Source organism: Lissotriton vulgaris, chromosome 11 (assembly GCF_964263255.1).
Source record: "Lissotriton vulgaris chromosome 11, aLisVul1.2, whole genome shotgun sequence".
Taxonomy (NCBI): Eukaryota; Metazoa; Chordata; class Amphibia; order Caudata; family Salamandridae; genus Lissotriton; species Lissotriton vulgaris.
Window position 1 is genome coordinate 359,012,131 of NC_141699.1, and position 23,126 is coordinate 359,035,256.

Below are 23,126 nucleotides of genomic sequence, written 5' to 3' on the forward strand. Positions count from 1 at the left end.
GGAGTAGTCACCCTGCATCAAGCAGGCACCATCCTAAAGAACACTGCGGTCTGCTGCAAGTCCTTCTTCACGAATCCGACGACCCAGCTCGACGAGACCCGGCTTCCCTGGCACCTCTGACCTCTACTCACCTCTACAGCCAAGCTGAGAACCGTGAGTGCGACGAGACCTCAAGGGACCGACGATCGCCAAGACTGCACGACATCTTTACTGCAAGCCCACCGTGTCCTCCACTGGTGAGTGCTTTGGGGTCCGAGAAGCCCCAACCCTGCGCAGCTCCAGCACCCAAGATCAGCCTCCCTGCATCTCCACGATCGGCGTGGGGCCCTTCTGCTGTTTGCTGTGCACCGCGTTGTGTGGCTACTAGCCGGCTGGCTTGTGGCCTTCTGAACGACGCCCAACGACTTCACGACTGCTGGTCTGGTTGCTCCAGGCTGGCCCTTGCTTCCTTGTTCAAGAGAGGCACCCCGGACCCTCCTGGTCCACTCCAGACGCCATTTTAGGTCCACCGCGTGGGCTTGAATTTGCCAAGGCTTTGTTGCCCAATCCTGGGTCCAGCGACGCCGACAGCTTCTATCTTCGTGGGACAGCTCGATCCTCCATCCTGGTCGCCGACAACGCCTCCTGGTCCGTGAGATCTTCGAGTCAAGCGTCACCCACTCACCTTGTCGAGGTGGCTACCATCCGGTGCCCTCCTGGTGCCCACTGACTACTGGCTAGTAGTCCCGAACTTGGTCCCCTCTGCTTTCAGGTGTCATCTATCTTCGAGATCCAGGCTTGGATCCAACTGAACTTTCTTCACTGGTCACCGGCCAGCATCTTTTCTTCCGGCTCCTGGTCCGTCTACGAGGATTCCCGACGTCTTTTCAGACCTATGCAGCTGCAGCCCCTGGGCTAGGTAACTTCGGCATTTCGGTGCCCCAGCATAGCCTCACTATCCAAGGGTCAGAATCTACTTTCGTTTTCTCCCTACCAGGTCGGGTTCGCCCGAGAACACTAACTTTCTAATTCCTAGCTACCATAGACTTTTGTCCGCATCTCGCGTGAGAGTGCACACACTGCACCCGAGTCCCCTAGGCCTCCTAGAAGTAATCTAACGATTCCCTAGTCAAGTCCTAGCGATTCCAAAAGCTATTAGTACTGTACTTACCTGCTAGTAATTTCGCATTCCACTTTCAGAGTATATGGTTTTCCGTGCCCCTCGGGCATTTGTATATACTGTGCTAACTTAAGTATTTTTGTAAGAGTTTTGGTTTGTGCTTAGTACCCTGTCCTCATAAAGAGTACAGGGCTGTTGTGATCTTTAAATAAATAACTGTTTATTTTCATAACACTTGTGTGGTGTCCTTTCACTTGGTATTCAAGGGGTATATGTGTGGTAAACAGCTGGCTTAACACGCCCTCTCGAGTCTTTAGCCTTAGACTGCTCGTATCCACGCTACTAGGATAGCTGGTCTATAAGGTTGACTTACAACCAATCATCAATAAGGGTTGCTGGACTGATACATAGTGTTCACTAGAATAGTGAGCACTGCATATCAGGCCACCTTCTCACAGTAGCTGCCTGACAGAAGTCCTGCAAGGGGACTCCCCTACCCAGGGCAGTAGTAGCCGCCGTCGCCCGAGTGGAATGGGCACGCAGCCCCACAGGAGGCACCTTTTTCGCCAAGGAGTAGCAAAGCTTGATGCACAAGACGACCCACGAGAGATGGTCCGCTTGTGCACTGCCCGTCTCTTCTTAGCGCCCACGTAACCAACAAAGAGCTTGTTGTCCACCCGGAACTGGCGTGTGTGGTCTAGATAGAGCGCACGTTTTGGGTCAACACGGTGGAGCCTCTCTTCCTCTTTCGGGAGATGCGGTGGCGGAAAGAAGGTGGGCAAGGTGATTGACTGCCCGATATGAAAGGCTGTAACCACCTTGGGCAGGAAAGAAGGACGAGTCGTCAGAACAACCTTGTCCGGATGGACAGAGAGGCAAGGAGGTTTAGAAGATAGAGCCTGGAGCTCACTCACTCGCCTGGCAAAGGTGATGGCAACCAGGAATGCAGTTTTAAGAGTCAAAAGACAAAGAGGACAGTTATGAAGTGGCTCAAAGGGAGCGCACATCAGATAAGTCAGTACGAGGTTCAAGTCCCACTGAGGAATCACGAAGGGAACATGAGGAAACATGTGTCTGATGCCTTTCAAGAATCTATTTACAACAGGGGACTTGAAAAGAGAAGGCTGATCAGGAAGCCTGAAGAAGGCTGAAATGGCCGAGAGGGGTAGCCTTTGATAGTGCCCAGAGCAGAGCCCTGCTGGGCAAGAGTAAGAAAGAAGAGGAGAACCTCTGAAAGGGGGGCAGAGTGTTGATCCACAGCCTTTGAGGTGCATCATGCCACAAATTTGTTCCACCTGCAGGCGTATAACGATTTTGTGGAGGGACGCCTGGCTGCCAGAATCACATCACAGACTTCAGGAGGCAAGTGAAATGGCCTCAACTGCCGCCGCTCAATCTCCACGCATGTAGGTGGAGAATGGACAGGTTCGGGTTGAGGACCGCCCCCTGCTGCTGCGACCGAAGGTCCTCCTGTAGAGGCAGTCGAATTGGTGGATTGACTGACATGCCGAGTAGCTCGGGATACCAGTATCTTCGTGCCCAGTCCGGAACCCCAAGGATGACTTGGGCCCGGTCTTGCCTGATCATCTTCAGCACTCTGGGCAGAAGTGGTATAGGCGGAAAGGCATACAACAGACCCCAGCTCCACTTGCGACGAAAAGCATCTACGAGCAAGTGCCGCCTTGGAAATTCCAACACGCAGAACTGATGACATTGTGCGCTTTCTTCGGTGGCGAAAAAATCTAACCAAGGCTCTCCCCACTGCTGAAAGAGACCTTGCGCCATGTCCGAGTTCAGACGCCATTCCAGATCCATCATGCACCGGCGGCTGAGTTTGTCCGACCTGGCGTTCAGGGAACCTGCCAGGTGTTGAACCACCAGGGTGACGCCCTGGTGTTCCAGCCATGTCCTGAGGCGCGCAGAGCCTCCTGAAAAAGGGTCCACGACCCCACCAGCCCTGTTTGTTGCAGTACCACATGGCGGTGGTGTTGTCCGTGAACACCTGCATTACACTTAGCCGAACTGAGGGAAGGCATGCTTTCAGTGCAAGTCGGATCACCCGCAGCTCCAGAAGGTTGATATAGAGCCGGGACCCCGCCGGAGACCAGAGGCCTCTGATCTCTGCCTCTCCCATGTGCCCTCCATCCCAGGAGGGACGCACCTGTCACTATACGTGCTCCGGTTGGGGTAGGGATCTGCCGCTGACCCAATCGCGGTTCGTGAGCCACCACTGCAACTGACTCGCAGTGCCCTCCGAGATCAGGACGTGGTCGGACAGGTTGCCCTGATGCTGTGCCCACTGAAACCTCAGGTCCCACTGCAGAGCCCGCATCCGCCACCTGGCGTGATGCAACAGGAGGATGCAGGAGGCCATCAGCCCCAGGAGCCGCAGTGTCAACCTGACCGAAACTCAGGATAAAGGCTGAAAGATCAGAATCAGAGCCTGAATATCCCAAACGTGCTGTTCGGGGGGGATAAACCCGAAACTGCGCTGAGTCCAGAACCGCTCTGATGAAAAGGAGCTTCTGAGAGGGGCACAGGTGTGACTTCGGCACGTTGATGGAGAACCCTAGCGTGTGCAGGAGGTCAGCCGTAGTCTGGAGGTGGGAGACGACTGTTTGGGGCGATCCCGCCTTCAACAACCAGTCTTTGAGATACGGAAAGACTGAAACCCCTGTTCTGCGCAGATGAGCTGCGACCACCGCCATCACTTTCGTGAAAACCCGAGGGGCGCTGGTAAGACCGAAGGGGAGCACGGTAAACTGAAATTGCTCGTGGCCTACCGTGAACCGCAGGAAGCGCCGGTGGGCCGGCAGGACGGGGGTGTGGAAATTTGTGTCCTGCAAGTCCAACGCTACCATCCAGTCTCCAGGGTCTAGGGCAGCTAGTACCTGAGCCAGAGTCAGCATCTTGAACTTCTCCTTCCGGAGGAAGCCGTTGGCGCTCCGGAGGTCCAAGATAGGGCGTAGGTCTCCTTTGCCCTTCTTGGGTACCAGAAAGTAGTGGGAGTAGCAACCACGTCCTACTTCTTGGCCAAGAACGCGCTCGATAACCCCCTTGGCCAAGAGGGCCATAACTTCCTCCTTCAGAAGTTGCAAGTGATCCCCCGACATGCGGTGGTACTGCGTGGCATAGCTGGAGGGGTCGCCTCGAAGGGGAGGGAGTAGCCCCTTCGGACGATTTGCAGCACATACCTGTCCGACGTGATGGAGCGCCAGTGAAGGAGGGGATGGCGGACCCTGCCCCCCACTGGCGTCGAATGGGCCTGAAAGCTCGGACTAGGAAGGCTTTGAGGCAGATGCTGCGGGAGCAGATGTGGACTGGCCTTGCCGTTGTCCCCCGGCACCGCCACTGCGGTTACCACGTCCGCGGCCGTGTTGAGGCTGGTTCTGCGGCCTGTGGCTGGCAGGACGTGTGGGGGTGCCCCTTCCTTGGCCAAGAAAGTGTCGAAAAGCAGAGGTTTGCTGGCGCTGTCTTGACAGGCCCAAGGACTTGGCCGTAACCCTGGAGTCCTTGAAACGCTCAAGCGCACTGTCTGCTTTGTCGCCAAAGAGGCGACAGCTTTCGAAGGGCATGTCCATGAGCGAGGCCTGGACATTGCCCGAGAAATTGGCGGACCTCAGCAAGGTGTGGCGGCGAACCGCAACCGTCGTGGAAATAGCCCTTCCCAGCGAGTCCGTGGTATCCAGTCCACACCTGATGGAATAACGCACCGCATTCCGCCCCTCCGTAAAGGGCTTGGGCGAGCTGGACCTGGGACTTGTCCGGGCACTGGGGCAGCACGTCCGCAACCGTGTCCCACAAGGAGTGGGTATAAGGCCCAAAAGGCAAGCAGTGTTGATAGACCACAACCTTAAAGTCAATGAGGAGAATAGTTTCTTCCCAAACTGATCAAACCTTTTGGATTCCCGATCCGGGGGAGCGGTTGGGAATGCGGTCTGGGACGTAGATGCCTGGATCACCAGGCTCTCGGCAGTGGGGTGCACAGACAGAAAGCTAGGGTCGTCCGGAGCCGGGCGGTGGTGTCGGGCCACGTTCCGATCCACAGGGGGCACTGTGGAGGGCTTGGACCAGGTGCCCAACAGAGCGTCCGTGAGGGCCTCATTGAACGGAAGCAGAGGCTCAGAGGAGCTTTCTGGTGGCTGAAGCACCTCAGTGAGGAGGTTAGTCCTCACAGCCGCAGCAGGGAGCTCAAGAGCCAAGGCCTTGGCCACCCTGCGCAACACCGCACCATATGTAGCACCTTCCTCCGTAGCCACGGAGGGAGGAGAGATGAATCCAGTGTCGGACAAAGTGTCCAAACCACTGGCCTCCCCTAGCTCATCTGCCCAGTCCTGGCTCAACTGACTCTGCTGTGCCAGAGGGTCCTCAGGCCCCTTCCAGTCCTCCCCTTCCTCAGTGTCCTGGTATACAGGCTGGAATGATGGAGCCGGGTCGTAGGTGAAGGCCTCACCCATCGACGCCTGAGACGGCGCCGAGCGGGATCCAGGCATGGATCCCACAGGGGCCGATGGCGTCGGGAACGAAATCAATAATGGCACCGGAGCTGAAGCACCCGCCGGGGCCGGAGCCACCGGCTCACTGAGGCCCCCAGTCGGGTCTGCGGGGCCCGAAGGCGCGCCGGCAGGCCTCAAAGGAGGGAAGTGAGTCCTCATGGCAATGAGGAAGTCACACATCTCCTCCGGTGTCGCTCGCAGGCCAGGGACCGCAGGGTATGGTCCTGGAGGCGGCGCCTGTGGCTCCGACGGAGGCGCGGGTGATGTCGCCCGAACACTCGGCCACGTCGCGCGAGTGGCGTCTGAAGAGCGATGTCGCCTCTTCGACTTTTTCTTTGAGTGCCTGGACTTACCAGAGGATTTGGAGCCCGACGAGTGATGACGATGACTCGACGAGCGACGACTGCATCTCCGCGACTGGTCCTGCGACTTCCTCCTCGACCGGGAACTTGAGCGGTGCGGAGCCGACTGCTGGATCTCGAGTAGCTTACGGGACCGCTCCCGCCTAGCTTTCAAGGTCAAGGCCCGGCAGTCGGGGCACGACTGGGTCGTCGTGGTCAGCCCCGAGGCAGTAGAGACACCGATGGTGGGAGTCGGTCACCGACATCAGGCGGTGACAGGCGTCGCACAGCTTGAAGCCAGGCATCCCTACGGCACCAGGAGTCGAAGTCGACTCAAAAAAGAGATCCAAAATAGATCCAAAACGTTAGTCAAAAAGTGACTAAGAGTACTGCTCTTCCCGGATCTGCGCTAGCTGGAGCGGAAAAAAGAAGAACTGACAGCGCGTGAGGGCGGCGTTTAAGTACTCCGACAACGTCATGCCGGCTATCACGACGCCGAGGCGGAGCCACAGAAGACGCTTACCGACGCGCAAGGGTACTACAGACGAAAACTTTCCGGATCCAGCCTGACGCCAGGGGATATTCTACGGTAAGGAATTCAACACTAACCTGTTTCTTTCAGATACCTTGTATTTAGATAGGCCCAAAATTCCCTTCTTTACTTCAGCCTTGGTGGAAGTTAACTGGGATACCCCTTTCAGAGGCTGTACTTTCTCACGTTGGCTAGATCAAACCCCCTATTATATACCCCCTTAAAGTGAGAAACCCAACTGCCTACTTCAGTGTGAAGCAGTAGGGCTAGAGCACCAGTCTGAGTGAAAAAACAAACTGATTAATGGTGGCCCAAAATATGGCACTGTTCTTTAAGCAGTGCAGGTCACATAAATTATCCCACGAAGCATCCCTGATCTTGTTTTTACACCTTCTTAATTTCGGTTTTGGAGTTGCGTTGACATTGCACCATCACAGAAGCATCTCAAGGAGGAGCCCTAAGGGCCCTTTTCAACTCTCTTGGTAGTGAGCACCCCTTATCAAACCATTTCGGGCCAAAAAGGACTCTAGGTCCCATTGTGTGACTAAGGGACTCAGAAACAGCACAAGCAATATGGGAAAAGGGATGAGTGGGTTCCCATACAATATCTTCTTGGGAGGTAGACTGACTAGTGCTGAATAACAAAGGAAACAATGCAGCAAAGCCCTGACAAAGTGTCCATTACTGTATGTCCGAGTTGTGAGACAATACTTTGCAAATGTATGCAAGAATGGCCATGTTTACCGCCCTGCAGAGATCAACTAAAAGAAAGCCTCCGCAGAGAGCTGTCACAGCAGCAGAGTCCTTGGTGGAGACGGCGAGAATGACAACCGGATTATTTTTCTTGGCCAGGGTACAGCAGATTTGAATAGAAAAGGGTAACCTAATGTGAAATGGTGCACTTGGTCAATGGTTTTCCCTTCTTGGGTTTGGAGAAGCCCACACAGAACTAATCATTCATTCTTTCCGGTCTTGTGCGATCGATGTACTAAGAAATGCAAATGCTACTTACAAGTAAGCATCTGTTCTTGGCATGTAGGGCTGCTGACATTCATATCTGTGCATAGATCGCCGCCTAGTGTTGGGTCCGGATGACCATGCCATGAAATTATATGTGAACACTGCAGCTGCTACAGGCGCCGGGGAGGAGGGCAGGCGATATGAAGGTCAGCAGCCCTGCATGCCAAGAACAGATGCATACTTGTAAGTAGCATTTGCAGTTCGAGGCATGTGGGCTGCTGAATTCATATCTGTGCATAGAATACATAGCAGTCCCTCCATTAGCGGCGGCCGCACGTGCCAGCTGCAGCAGTTTGGAAAAGTGTCTTGAGAACAGCCTGCCCTACAGCTGCCTGCTGTTTGGAGTGCACGTCTACACAGTAATGCTTGGTAAACGTGTGTGTGGTAGACCACGTGGCTGCTCTACATATGTCCTCTAAGGGAATGTTTCCAAGGAAAGCCATAGAGGCCCCCAACTTTCTGGTGGAGCGGGCTCTTGGTGGAATGCTAAGAGTACGTTTTGCCTTTGCATAGCAGATTTGAATACATTTCACGATCCACCTGGCAATACCAGCCTTGGAAATAGGGTTACCTTTGTGATGTGGTGCAAAGGCAACAAAAAGCTGTTTAGTTTTCCTAAAATCCTTGGTCCTATCAATGTAATACATTAGGGCCCGTTTAACGTCAAGGGTGTGGAGCATCCGCTCCGCCAGTGACTCTGGATTTTGAAAGAAAACCGGTAACTCAATGGTTTGGTTGATGTGGAACTGAGACACAACCTTGGGTAAAAATTTAGGGTTTGTGCGGAGCACTACCCTATTAGCATGAACTTGGAAGAAAGGCTCTTGGATTGTGAGGGCTTGCAGTTCACTAACCCTCCGTAGCGATGTAATTGCTACAAGGAAAGCCACTTTCCATGTCAAGAATTGAACCTCGCAGGAATGTAGTGGCTCAAAGGGAGGACCCATCAGTCTTGTAAGAACCACATTGAGGTTCCATTCAGGAGCTGGTGGAGTCCGTGGCGGAATGACTCTTTTGAGGCCTTCCAGAAATGCTTTGATGGCAGGCACCTTGAAAAGTGTAAGGTGCTGTCTATTTTGGAGGTATGCGGCCATCGCAGACAGGTGAATGCGAATGGAAGTATATGCCAGATTACATTTGAATAGATGGAATAGGTAAGAGATGATGTTCTTAATAGAAGCATCTATTGGATCAATGTTGTGGTTTGCGCAATAGATGACAAACCGCTTCCATTTCGCCGCATAACAGGCTCTAGTAGTGGGCTTCCTAGCCTCCCGAATGATGTCCATGCAATTGGGAGGAAGGTTGAGGTAGCCAAACTCTAGGACTTCAGGAGCCAGATCGCCAGGTTGAGCTGTTGCGGGTCTGGGTGCTGAATGTCGCCATGGCTCTGCGTGAGAAGGCTGGGTGTGAGACGCAGCCTTTGATGCGGCACCACGGACAGTTCCAGAAACGTGGTGTACAATGGTTGGCGAGCCCACGTTGGAGCAACTAGGAGGAGAGTCATCGAGTGCTGCCTGAGCTTGCGTGCCACCAGCGGTATCAGAGGTGCTGGGGGAAAAGCGTACGCAAATCTGCCTGACCAGTTCATCCACATCGCATTGCCCTGTGATTGCGGGTGTGGGAACCTGGCGGCGAAGCTTTGGCATTTTGCGTTCTCCCTTGTGGCGAACAGGTCTATCTCTGGATGACCCCACCTTTGGAAGTACGGTTGGAGTACTGATGGATGTATCTCCCACTCGTGCATTTGGTGGCTGTGCCTGCTGAGCAGGTCCGCCATCTGATTGTCCTTGCCTTGGAGATGCTCTGCCATGAGGAAAATGTTCCTCTGAATGGCCCACTTCCACATGCCCTGAGCCAGATGAGACAGCTGCGGAGAGTGAGTGCCCCCCTGTTTCTGAATGTAGTACATGGCCGTCATGTTGTCCATCCGGATCAACACGACCTTGTTGCACAGATGTACTTTGAATGCCTTTAAGGCCATGAAGATCACCATCAGTTCTAGTACATTGATGTGCATCTTCTTTTGCTGTAGTGTCCATAGTCCCTGCACAGTGTAGTGGAGTACATGCGCTCCCCATCCCTGGAGAGAAGCGTCCGTCAGGATAATCTGCGGCACAGGCTCCTGAAACGGTCGGCCCTTACAAAGGTTTCGTGGATTCCACCAATGCAGAGAGTTGTATGCCCGACCACTCACCAACACTAGGTCTTTCACCTGCCCGTGAGCCTGAGTCCACTGATGTGCTAAGCACTCCTGAAGCGGACGCATATGTAGTCTCGCGTGTGGGACTATGGAGATGCAGGAGGCCATCATGCCTATCAACTGCATGAACACTCTTGCTGGAAGCGAGTGCTGAGGTCTGAATCTTTGGATCAGCGACTGAATGCAGTTGACTCTCACTGAATTTGGCTGTGCTGTGGCAGCCAGAGTGTTTATGGTCGCACCCAGATACTGCCGTATGTGGGCAGGCTGGAGATGGGATTTTGGGTAATTCAGTGAGAACCCCAAATCGTGCAGAAGGTGAATGGTGTGGGACACGTGGGCGGCGCACAGCTGGGCCGACTTCGCCTGAATGAGCCAGTCGTCCAGATAGGGGTAGACATGGATGTTTTGACGTCTTAGATACGCCGCCACCGTCGCCAGGCACTTTGTGAAAACCCTGGGCGCTGTGGTGACCCCAAAAGGCAAAACCCTGAACTGGTAGAGCTGGTTTTGAATGGTGAACCTGAGGTACTTTCTGTGAGAAGGATGCAGTGGAATGTGGAAGTACGCATCCTTGAGGTCCAGAGTCGCTAGGAAGTCCCCTTGCTGAAGCAGTGGGAGAACCTGCTGCAGCGTGAGCATATGGAAATGCTCTGACAGAATGTAAAAGTTGAGAGGTCTGAGGTCTAGGATGGGCCTGAGGGATCCGTCCTTCTTTGGGATCAGAAAGTACAGGGAGTAAACTCCTGTACCTCTTTCTTGCAGGGGCACAAGCTCTATTGCTCCTTTTTGCAGCATGACGTTGACTTCCTGCTGCAACAAGTGCAAGAGCTCGCCGGGCATAGGACGGCTCTTTGGGGGTATGTTGGGTGGAGTGGATGTGAGCTCCAGACAATAACCGTATTGGATAAGAGATTTGATCCACCTGTCCGTGGTGATGGACTTCCACACGGGCAGGAACTGCTGGAGTCTCCCCCCGACCGGTGTTGCGTGGTCGGGGGGCAGTGACAAGGCGTCACTGCTTGTTGGCGGTGGAGGACCTGGAGCTGTTATTTCCACGTCCTCTGCCTTTGACGTTGTTGCCACGGTATCCACCCCGACCCTTGTTGGTATAGGAAGGTTGGGTGTTGCTCTTGTAGAATTGCGTCGACTGTGACTGTTGACCCCTTGAGGTGCCTCTATTATTGGAGCGACGAAAAGAACCACCCCGAAACTGCTGGGACTGCAAGGCACCCATAGATTTCGCAGTGTCGGTGTCCTTTTTAGGTTTTGCCTGGCGAAAGCTGCGCTTTCTGCGCAGCTTTTTCGCGCAGGCGAAAACCTGATGAGAAGTGTAGTGTGGCTTTGTTCGGCCCTCGTCATTGATTGGCTGGCTCCGTAAACGGAGCCTTGCCATTGGACGAGGGGCCTGTCCGTCAATGCCGGACCAGACACGGGGGCGTTCCCGACATTCTTTGGCTTTTGCCGACGTCACGCGACGCCGGGAACGCCCCCGTGTCTGGTCCGGCATTGCCGGCACTGTAGGGAACGGGACGGACATGGAGCACGGACATGGAGCTCTCGGCTGTTGGGGAGCGAGTGTTTGCAGCGGAGGCACTGCTCAAGCGTCGGGTGCGGAAGGTGAGCGAAATGGACATCAAAGTGTTTCAGTGCACAGGTTCAATCACGGCGGGGCCCTGCCCCCTCCTTGCACCCCCCCCCCCCCCCTGCAGACCGCTCGCTGCATGTCCGGCCGGCCGGCTCAGCCTCTAGGTGCGCTACTCATGTTGAAAGAAATGTCTAGTATGCACTGCTTGAGTCATGAAATGCAGTAATAAGCAACCATAGCTTTTTACGGAGTACATACATCCCGAATCTCTGCCACATCAAAGGAGTAAAGTAGAACAAGCAAGTCTGGCTAAAATACAACTGGTTCAATACACGCACTTTAAACGGACCTTGCTGCTTCTCTTCTGAAACTGTTAGTGACACGCTCAGGGGCTATTTTGCGCTGTAGTCGCGCTTCGGCAAATAGTAATTCTGTGCTCGTGCCTTTTGTGTTCAGCACTCACCTGTCACTCGTATGTGCCTCAAAGGGATGGTCGCTAGCCACGTCTGATACTTGAAGGAGAAACCAATATAGGCTATAGCTGCCTATCACGTACCGGACGGTGCCAGCTTCTCAACGTGGGGGTGAGGCTCTCAGCTAAGATGCAAACACTGCCCGAAGGAGACTTGCACTTTTAAGACCTTCTTGCAGGTACACATTAGTGTGACATCGCACAAAATAATGTAAATTTGCCTGAGCTGCCTATCACGTACCGGACGGTGCCAGCTTCTCAACGTGGGGGTGAGGCTCTCAGCTAAGATGCAAACACTGCCCGAAGGAGACTTGCACTTTTAAGACCTTCTTGCAGGTACACATTAGTGTGACATCGCACAAAATAATGTAAATTTGCCTGGTGCTTCAAAGGCTGCACATCTGCTTGTGGCCCCCTTTTGTTGAGTGTAAGGGATGTCTGCATTATCACCCATAACGTTTTGGGCTGTTGATGTTTTTAACCCCCATCAGGTCCCTAGAATATTGTACCGAGGAAAAATATACATAAGGGCGCGCTGACGGACTGATCTGCGTGCGGGTACAAAATGGTTCTCGGGCTGGAACTGTGGTTTTGAAACTACTAGTTTGACTGTCACGTTAGGGAATATGGTTATCTTAAGCTGGGAGCTGTAGTAGGACAAACTCGAGTCACTGAGCGCGCCGTAGCGTGCCATGTTGACATTTAAAGAAAAACTTACATGTACTTTACAGTCGCCAACTCGCATCAAGCTCCCATACTCAGTGAAACCATCCGGCTGATCAGCCCAGACTCGGGGGAGCACACAAGCTATGGCGATAACGCAGATTTGTCCGGCAAGTGTTGCAGCATGCACTGATCACCTGGGTAGCAACAGCCTGCAAAATGTAGAAGGGCAGGGAGCAGCACATTGCTGAGTTTTAACAATGTGCTGCTGAGTTTTAACAGAGTGCTCCACATGTGCATGTCTAAATGTCAGAACCAGGCGGTTCCAACTCTTAATAGAATAATAGAATTACAACCCTTCCTCTGTCGGAGGACTACAATCTCACTCGGTGGCAGCTGTCTTTAAATGGGCAGTCATTGCATATCGATGCCAATTTCGTTCCGGCAACCCCATTTGAATTTCACTTCCATGGGATTGACTTAATTCCCCCCTCAAAACTGGCCATCTACAAATTATGATTTTATCCCCCCCCCTTTATCAAAAGTATCGTGTGGGGGGGGGGGTATAAATAAATATTAGGAGTCCCTTCCAAAACACTTCCAGCTAAGATATAACCGACAAAATGTTAATGGGCCATTACAGAGCTTAATGCTGCTTTTGTCCTTGGTCTAGAGCCCCCATCCTAACAATAGTCCCCTCCCCCAGCTTAAAGATTCTGCTTTAGGGAATCTCAAATTGCAGCGGCCACCCTGAAATACTTGTCCATTGTAGAGTCTGGCACGCCGACTCGACAAAAGAAGCCTGACCAACTTGATGTGTCTGATCTCACCGGCTCAACATGTCAACGGCTCTGGGCGACTAACTCCAACCATTGCTTTACCAAAGACATACATAAGGGTCCCATCCACTCTTAAGAACAGAGTGCGCTTCAGGTGGCTGTGAATGACATTGTGACATACTTGCCCTACCAACTGTTGTCTAGGTTGTACCTTTAAATTCCCGATTGCCACCGGTCTCCATGACGGCGGTGGCCATGTTGCACTAGTGATAGCAGAGGATGTGTCCTGCCTCTTTCACCCCTCTCCCATCAGTGCCTTATGCTCATTACCGTTTTGAAACCGGCTCTGTACCTTCTAGATTTTGGAATGTGCTGTGTTCCCAGCTGAGTCCTTGATCTTTCTAATATACATTCATCGAGATGTTTCTAGGTGTAGTTTGTTTACCTATAACTAAAATATATAGATTACATCGACTTGCATATTCGGCGTTTTATGTCGTATGCTTGGACTTTTTAGCACTATTCACACATGCCACTATTCCCCACTGCACTACCCAGGATTCAGCTTTGGGATGATGGACAGCGTTTGAGAAGTCAAACTCTCACCCCCAGTCAACTGATTCGGGTTTAATCCATCATTCTTTAGCTCACTCCACCACCCCAGTTTACACATAGCTATATGCAAATCAGTCTGACCTGTGCCGCATGGGAAAAGTCTAGCCCGAACTGCCAAGCCTCGTCTTCCCTGAACTGGAAACAAGCATCCTGGGACCGGTTTCTGACTAACCAGCCGGTCCTAGGATGCTTGATTCTGGTCCAGGGAAGACACGGCCTGGCCTGGCAGTTCAGTCTGGACTGTTCCCATGAGGCACCAGGGTCAAGACTGATTTGCATATTGCTGTCTGAACTGGGGTGGCATGGTGAGCTAAATAACGATTAATTAAAACCAGATCTGCGACTGCGGGTGAACGTTTGACAATGTTCAACATTCCGTACATCTTTTTGTGTTTCACTAGTGATAGATGGCAGAGGCCCTGAGTAGAAGGATATCTCCTCTTTCACCCCTTCTCACCAATGCCTTATAATCAATACCGTTTTGATGAAACAGGCTCTGTACCTTTTGTTTTTGGAGAGTGCTATTCAGCGTAAACTCAGCCCAAGTGCATTGGAGTGCTCCCTTTCATGAGCACCAGTTAAATTACACAGTGTCAGATCTTTTCACATGGAGATTAAGTGATAGTGCCAGTGAAAGCTTGAACTAATGGAGCCACTTGAAGCTCCACGCAGGCTTTTTATTATTGAGAGGTAATGTGAGGGTGTCACCAGCTGAGTTCTTGATCTTTTTAATGTACATTCATCAACATGTTTCTAGTTGAGTCTGTTTATCTATATATTTTAGTAATAGGTAAAGTGACTCGCATATTCAGTGTTTTCTGTCACATGCTTGGACTTTTTAGCACTATATATACACATGCCACTATTCCCCACTGCACCAACCAGGATTCAGGTTTTTGATTTCTGGCAGGACCACTGAACTTATGCGATTCTGCTGCATTTTCAACATGATTTTGTATTTTGGCCCACTTGCCACTTAATCTGTCATCGGGTGCATACTCTGAACTAGAATTTTTTTTTCTTTAAATTTGCAAACAGATTAAAATGTATTAAAAATGTAGCAACGTGTTGTCACACAGAGTGGAGCTTCAGAGTGCAGAGTGGAGCTTCAGAGTGGAGCTTCAGAGTGCAGAGTGGAGCTTCAGAGTGCAGAGTGGAGCTTCAGAGTGGAGCTTCAGAGTGCAGAGTGGAGCTTCAGAGTGGAGCTTCAGAGTGCAGAGTGGAGCTTCAGAGTGCAGAGTGGAGCTTCAGAGTGCAGAGTGGAGCTGCAGAGTGGAGCTTCAGAGTGGAGCTTCAGAGTGCAGAGTGGAGCTCAGAGTGCAGAGTGGAGCTTCAGAGTGCAGAGTGGAGCTTCAGAGTGGAGCTTCAGAGTGCAGAGTGGAGCTTCAGAGTGGAGCTTCAGAGGGGAGCTTCAGAGGGGAGCTTCAGAGGGGAGCTTCAGAGGGGAGCTTCAGAGGGGAGCTTCAGAGGGGAGCTTCAGAGGGGAGCTTCAGAGTGGAGCTTCAGAGTGGAGCTTCAGAGTGGAGCTTCAGAGTGGAGCTTCAGAGTGGAGCTTCAGAGTGGAGCGTGGAGCTTCAGAGTGGAGCTTCAGAGTGGAGAGTGGAGCTTCAGAGTGGAGAGTGGAGCTTCAGAGTGGAGCTTCAGAGTGCAGAGTGGAGCTTCAGAGTGGAGCTTCAGAGTGGAGCTTCAGAGTGGAGCTTCAGAGTGGAGCTTCAGAGGGGAGCTTCAGAGGGGAGCTTCAGAGGGGAGCTTCAGAGGGGAGCTTCAGAGGGGAGCTTCAGAGTGCAGATTCAGAGTGCAGATTCAGAGTGCAGAGTGGAGCTTCAGAGTGGAGCTTCAGAGTGGAGCTTCAGAGTGGAGCTTCAGAGTGGAGCTTCAGAGTGGAGCTTCAGAGGGGAGCTTCAGAGTGGAGCTTCAGAGTGGAGCTTCAGAGTGCAGAGTGGAGCTTCAGAGTGCAGATTCAGAGTGCAGAGTGGAGCTTCAGAGTGCAGAGTGGAGCTTCAGAGTGCAGATTCAGAGTGGAGCTTCAGAGTGCAGATTCAGAGTGGAGCTTCAGAGTGCAGATTCAGAGTGGAGCTTCAGAGTGGAGCTTCAGAGTGGAGCTTCAGAGTGGAGCTTCAGAGTGGAGCTTCAGAGTGGAGCTTCAGAGTGGAGCTTCAGAGTGGAGCTTCAGAGTGGAGCTTCAGAGTGGAGCTTCAGAGTGGAGCTTCAGAGTGGAGCTTCAGAGTGGAGCTTCAGAGTGGAGCTTCAGAGTGGAGCTTCAGAGTGCAGAGTGGAGCTTCAGAGTGGAGCTTCAGAGTGCAGAGTGGAGCTTCAGAGTGGAGCTTCAGAGTGCAGAGTGGAGCTTCAGAGTGGAGCTTCAGAGTGCAGAGTGGAGCTTCAGAGGGGAGCTTCAGAGTGCAGAGTGGAGCTTCAGAGGGGAGCTTCAGAGTGCAGAGTGGAGCTTCAGAGTGGAGCTGCAGAGTGCAGAGTGGAGCTTCAGAGTGGAGCTTCAGAGTGCAGAGTGGAGCTTCAGAGTGGAGCTTCAGAGTGGAGCTTCAGAGTGGAGCTTCAGAGTGGAGCTTCAGAGTGGAGCTTCAGAGTGGAGCTTCAGAGTGGAGCTTCAGAGTGGAGCTTCAGAGTGGAGCTTCAGAGTGGAGCTTCAGAGTGGAGCTTCAGAGTGCAGAGTGGAGCTTCAGAGTGGAGCTTCAGAGTGCAGAGTGGAGCTTCAGAGTGGAGCTTCAGAGTGCAGAGTGGAGCTTCAGAGTGGAGCTTCAGAGTGGAGCTTCAGAGTGGAGCTTCAGAGTGGAGCTTCAGAGTGGAGCTTCAGAGTGCAGAGTGGAGCTTCAGAGTGGAGCTTCAGAGTGGAGCTTCAGAGTGGAGCTTCAGAGTGGAGCTTCAGAGTGCAGAGTGGAGCTTCAGAGGGGAGCTTCAGAGTGGAGCTTCAGAGGGGAGCTTCAGAGTGGAGCTTCAGAGTGGAGCTTCAGAGTGGAGCTTCAGAGTGGAGCTTCAGAGTGGAGCTTCAGAGTGGAGCTTCAGAGTGGAGCTTCAGAGTGGAGCTTCAGAGGGGAGCTTCAGAGGGGAGCTTCAGAGGGGAGCTTCAGAGGGGAGCTTCAGAGGGGAGCTTCAGAGGGGAGCTTCAGAGGGGAGCTTCAGAGTGGAGCTTCAGAGTGGAGCTTCAGAGTGGAGCTTCAGAGTGGAGCTTCAGAGTGGAGCTTCAGAGTGGAGCTTCAGAGTGGAGCTTCAGAGTGGAGCTTCAGAGTGGAGCTTCAGAGTGGAGATTCAGAGTGGAGATTCAGAGTGGAGCTTCAGAGTGCAGAGTGGAGATTCAGAGTGCAGAGTGGAGATTCAGAGTGCAGAGTGGAGCTTCAGAGTGGAGATTCAGAGTGGAGCTTCAGAGTGCAGAGTGGAGATTCAGAGTGCAGAGTGGAGCTTCAGAGTGCAGAGTGGAGCTTCAGAGTGCAGAGTGGAGCTTCAGAGTGAAGAGTGGAGCTTCAGAGTGTCAAGAGCAATGCCAATAGCTCTAACTTTAACAAAGGCAAAACCATTGCATTGTAAATGCTTGTTCATCTTCTCGAGGGTGGTATCAACCTCTGGGCCAAACAGGTGGTCTGGGTTGACTGTTTGATTCAAGATGGTAGTTTGAATGTCTGGTTTGAAACCGGATATCCTGAGCCACGCATGCCTACGAAGTAGAACGCTAGTGTTAATTGCTCTTGAGGCGGTGTCAGCCACATCCAGAGCGCACTTAATTGAAGCATTGGTGATAAGCTTCCCCTCCTGTATCAACATCTCTGCTGCCTCCTTATATTGATCGGGTAAGTGCTGTAAAAGGGCCTCTAGAGTGTCATAGTGTGCCCTGTCATAACGCGCCAGTAGCGCCTGTGTGTTGGATATGCGCCATATGTTGGCTGCCTGCGCAGCCACCCTTTTCCCCGAAGCCTCAAATACTTTTGATTCCTTGTCTGGGGGAGGAGCATCACCCGTAGTTTGTGAGTTGGCTCTTTTGCGTGCATTGGAGACAACCAGGGAATCCAGAGGCAGCTGTCCTTTGATGTAAGTAGGATCAGTGGGCGCGGCTTTGTACTTTTTGTCGATACGTGGGTTGATGACTCTTGCTCGGGTGGGCTCCTTGAAGACTTCTGCCGCATGTTTCAACACCCCTTTCAGCATTGGCAAAGTCTTTACAGTTTTCTCAGCGACTGAAAAGGTGTCAAAGAGAAAATCGACATCTACAGGGTCAGCATGGAGATCGACGTCATGATTGGCTGCTGCCCTTTCAATTAGAGCATTGAAAGCTGCCGAGTCTTCTGTTGGGGAAAGTCTTGGCTGAAAAAAGCTGAGGCTCATGCCCTGAATGTGGGTCCCCAGGATCGCCACCAGCAGACCATGGCTCAGTTGCATCTTCTGGGTCTGAGTAGACTGGATAGGTATACTCATCCTCGTTGTCGCCATCACCCTCCTCCACATTAGAATGAGTGGGTGAAAGTTCATGTGCTTTTGGTGATACAGGTTCCACAGCAACAGCAGAGTCCATTTTTTTCTTAAGTGGAATTTGAAAATGTTCCAATTGTGGTTCAGGGGTGATCTTTCTTTTAAGGAGAGAGAGCTTGCCTGTGTTGGCGTCGATGATCACTTCTGTCCCAGGTTTTGCTGCGAAAGCCTTCGGCGCCGTCTTCGGCGGCAACGTGAACAGAATCGGCGTTGGCGTCTTTGCTGGCTTTTGAAGAGGCTTGGGCGGCACAGGGTCCGTCGGCTCGACCGCTGCGGACCCCTCCCTAATACGTTGAAGGGACTCCGTGACTTTTTTAGTGAAGGAGGCGGAGGGACGCACCGGCTCGAGAGAGTCGTCTGAAGTTTGTTTTGGGATGGTGACCAAGGACGCAGTCTTCGGAGCCGACGCAGTTGCCCCCTTGGCCTTGCCGAGTGGAAGCGGGGCAGCGAGAGACTTGGGGTCGTCCTGCCGCTTCTTCGTATCAATAGTGGCCTTCTTCTGGTCGGCGGCCTTCTTTGAATCGAGGCGACTCTTAAGTGCGTCGACCATATCGGCGCCGATGCAGCCGCGTCGGCCGTTTTAACCTTTGGCTTCGAGACCGTAGTCTTCGGGTCGGCCATCTTGGCGTGGCCCTTGAGGTCGACGGCCATCTTGGATTTCTTCGGCGCCGAGGCCTCCGAAGTCTTCGACCCGACCAGCGCGACTTGCGCTTTCGGTTTCGATACGTCTGGCGTCGAGACCGATGGTTTCACTTTCGGTTTCTGTACCGTGAGTGGTGCCGTATCAATGTCTGTGGCCGGGCCGGAAGGCGGAGCCGTGGGACGGAAAACAAGGATTTGGGTAAGGCCTGAAGGCGATCCCTCAGCCTGGGCCTTAGAATGGTGGCTGGCCCTGGAGTCAGCTTGAGGAAGCTCCTCTTCCGAGCTATCCTCTACGGTGGCAAGGGCCCCGTCGTCGTCCCCTACCTCCTCGACGACATCATCGAATTCCGCGTCGTAGCCTTCCTCGACCTCCGACGCCGGGTTAGACTCCGTGATATCCTGTATAGTGTCGTCGCCGACATCCTCCGTGTCGAAGATGTCTGCCGGAGGGGGTGCCGATCGCTGGGCCTGCAGTCGCGCAGCTCGGCGGAGCTTGAGTGTCTTCTTCGACCGGAACTTGGAGCAGGCCATACACTTGGCCTCGTCGTGGTCCGGCGACAAGCACTTATTGCACACCGGGTGCACGTCGATGTGTGGGTACTTCGAGGCACACACCGGGCACCGTTTAAATGGACTTCGTTCCATGATGAAAGTAGGTTGGAGCGTCGTGTAGGCCCGTCCGCGCCGAAAGCACGCGGAAGGGCAGAGTTGGTTCGGAGCCGATGAAACAAACGAACCCGAACGATAGACAATACCGACGCGAGTCCTAAAGACCTTTTGGTCTCGTAGCAAAGTTAAGTTAAACAACTATCGATTCCGACAGAGGGAACCGAACACATCCGAACCCAATGGCGGAAAAAAACAATCTGGGGATGGAGTCGATGCCCATGCGCACTGTAGTCCAGGGGAGGAGCCACCTATCTTGTGATACTTCGAAGACTCTTCCAGGACAACAATGTGCAATCATCCGGACCCAACACTAGGCGGCGATCTATGCACAGATATGAATTCAGCAGCCCACATGCCTCGAACCTGTACATTTGGCATCTAATCTACTCACCTGCTGCTCCTCCTTGGTAGGATGAAGATGAGTGAACAAGGATAGACGGGTGATGGACTAAGATATGTGAAAGGCAGAAACCATTTTGGGCAAGTAAGGTGGGCAACATGCAAAGTTTATCCAGATAGATGAAAATGAGGACTTGGACACCAACACTACTAGCCAAAGTCACTGCCACAAAGTTAATTTTCAGAGTCTGACATAAAACTGGACAGTGCATAAGCTCAAATGGGGAAGCCAAAAGGAATGTTACCGGAAAATTAATCTCCCATTGCGGGGTAATAAAGTGGAAGGAAAATTAGTAAAGCAATTATTTCAAGAAAGCACACTACCAATGGCTACTTGAACAAAGGCCCACAAGGATAAACCATAGTGATCACATTGCTGGTCAGATTTGTCACAACAGGGATTTGTCGCCCAAGAAAACTTCCCACATAGGCAGGACAAATCCTCTACTTCCTTGAGATAACTCCTTGATTTTGACGTTAAAGGTAAAACTGGAATTCCTGATTCCATGGGCGGCAACCCTTGCTACATATATTAAGGAGAGTACAGTTATTCTCTGGGCCCTCTCCATGTGTTTTCGTTGTAGACATCACATGGAAATGTTGTTGGCTATGGCAAGGGCATGTTCTTACACCATCTGAGAAAGGGTTTACACACAGATTATAATTGACTTAGTCACTGCTGAAAGCTGAGAAATTTCACTGGCAAATTACTCAGAAGAGTTCCAGACTTGCATTGAAAAGGAGAAGAAACCATGAACTGACAAAATCATGTCAGTTGGTGACGCATTTACCACAATGTTGTAACATCATGGGCAGGCAGAGCATAGGCTGAGTCTGCATGGTGCTGCTGGAGAGCTAATGCTTCAGAAAAAAAGTTTGTAGATCCAGTCTGGCACCTGGAGAATACTCATAAGATGAGGGATCTGCAGGAAGAAGTATCCATCAGAAAAGGCACAGTCACACTTACCTCAGCAAGCAGTGTCCTGCATAAACAATGCCATCCCTGTATAATCACAACCCACTCAGACCCTTACCTTTGTCTTTGCACATCTGAGGCACAGGTGGTTAGAATGTCTATAGCAGTGAGCCGCGTCTGCTTACGAGATGGAACAAAGACGATGACCGGTTTTCTGGGTGAGTGCTTAGTAATGGCGTGATACACAGGCTTAGCCATGGAAAGAAGCCGGGTCTGGGTGTGGCTGATGTTAAAACCCTGGAAAGGCAACAGTAGGAGAGCTATAAGACGTGGGGAGAGAACAAAGATGGGAGGGAGGATGAAAGAATATGAAGTGTTAAACAAGAGATGCACATAAGTTGGAAATGGAAAGTTGGGTCTAACTGTCCCTATCCAGACTCAATGTGCTTTTGGATCTATATATTTATTACTAATATTTTTATATTACTTTTCTTCTAACTCAGCATATCCAATGCACTACCCTATTTTCACCCTATGCCGCTCTCAATATATCCTCATGCTCAACTCTCTGACTCATCTCAAACCTCTTTCTATTACTCTTTCCAATGCACTAGCCTATTTCTCACCCTCTATCAATATATCCGTTACCTCCACTCTCTTTCATCCCAAACCCCATACCACTACTGTGGTCCCTAAAATAACTCTTTTGAGACTCTTCCCTACTCTACCCCACCTTGCATAATCTAATATCTCTTTTTACTAATCCGATCCCCAAAAACAAGTCTTACTAAACCCTCCCTCCGATTCTTCACCCTCCGCCTCCCTTTTACTCATTCCCCTCCTCCCTTTTACTCATCCCAAGCCTCCTCCTACTGCTATTAGATTAAAAAACATAATATTAAATAAAAAATGTAAATCCTTCCCTTCAATCCCTCCACTATCTTTTTCAATCCAAATAAATGACTAACATGTCCACCACGCAAATTAACTTCATATTTCACTATACTAATTAACCACTAATCCTTTATGGGCTCCAGAGTAGTGTACTACTCGCCGAAAAAGCTCTTCAACACCTCAATGAGGGGTAGCAAGCGCTATACAAATGCAAACTTTTTTACCTCTTCTTCCCTTTCGCTATCCTTCTCAATCCAAATACCTGACTAACATATCCACTACTCAAATTACTTTCATATTTTACTACACTAATTTACCACCAACACTGTACTGGTTCCAGAGTAGCGTGCTAGTCGCCGGAAAAAAAATAACTTCACCCCCCCCACCATCAGGGGTAGCAAGCGCTATATAAATGCAAACCCATTTCTCTTCTCTATCCCCCCCTATCCTTCTCAATCCAAATAACTGACTAACATATGCACCACTCAAATTACTTTGCCTAGTTTCACTATGCTAATTCACCACTAATCCTTTCTTGATTGCGAAGTAGCGTGCTACTTGCAGAACAAGCGCTTCAACACCCCATCAAGGCTAGCAAGCGCTATATAAATGCAGCAAACCTTTTTCCATCTTCTATCACTCGACTATCCTTCTCAATCCAAATACCTGACTAACATCCACCACTCAAATTACTTTCATATTTTCACTCTATACTAAATCACCACTAATCCTTTATGGGTTCGGGAGTAGCATGCTACTTGCCGAAAAAGCGCTTTGACGCCTCGTCAGGGGTAGAAGGCGCTATATAAATGCAATTACAATACAATACAATGTACATGTTCATATCTTTCAAAGACACTAAACCCAGTCCACGTTCTGTCTAAGTGTACAGTGCTAAGGAAAACATTTCATTGCTACACCTCACCTAGTCCAGTATTCATGTGTTCAGATCTCTGCACACAACTCCAGAATTCCCCAATCCACATTGTGCCCACATATGCATCCCTATAATAGACAGACCCTGCCGTCCATCAATCTATACTTTACCTGTATATGCAGCTCCAGTGGGACAGGGCGCACATTTGGGTGGAAGTTGAATGTGGCTGTGGTGCTGCAACCCAGCCAGTGAGCTACATCCTTGGCATTGGAGAGTGAAGAGCTCAGGGCAACTATCCGAATGGGCCTCTCAATCTGGGAGGAGATGTAGCGCATACGGGAACATATAACTTCCAGGACAGGCTATGCAGAAAAAAAGGGAAATGAGATTTGTGTAAACAAGAAACTAAATAGGGTGGAAATTAGCAGCAGTATAAGACATGAGACAA

General features: G+C 51.4%; 1 protein-coding gene across 1 annotated transcript in view; it reads right to left on the reverse strand.

Moving 5' to 3' along the window:
- SNRNP200 (small nuclear ribonucleoprotein U5 subunit 200) overlaps positions 1-23,126 on the reverse strand; it is a 442,987-nt gene that overhangs the window by 117,092 nt on the left and 302,769 nt on the right. Inside the window, exons 32-33 of the mRNA XM_086943332.1 lie at positions 22,849-23,040; positions 21,026-21,204 (exon numbers count right to left, since the gene is read on the reverse strand). Of these exons, the coding sequence (XP_086799458.1) occupies positions 21,026-21,204; positions 22,849-23,040 (371 nt within the window). The remainder of the gene's footprint in view (positions 1-21,025; positions 21,205-22,848; positions 23,041-23,126) is intronic.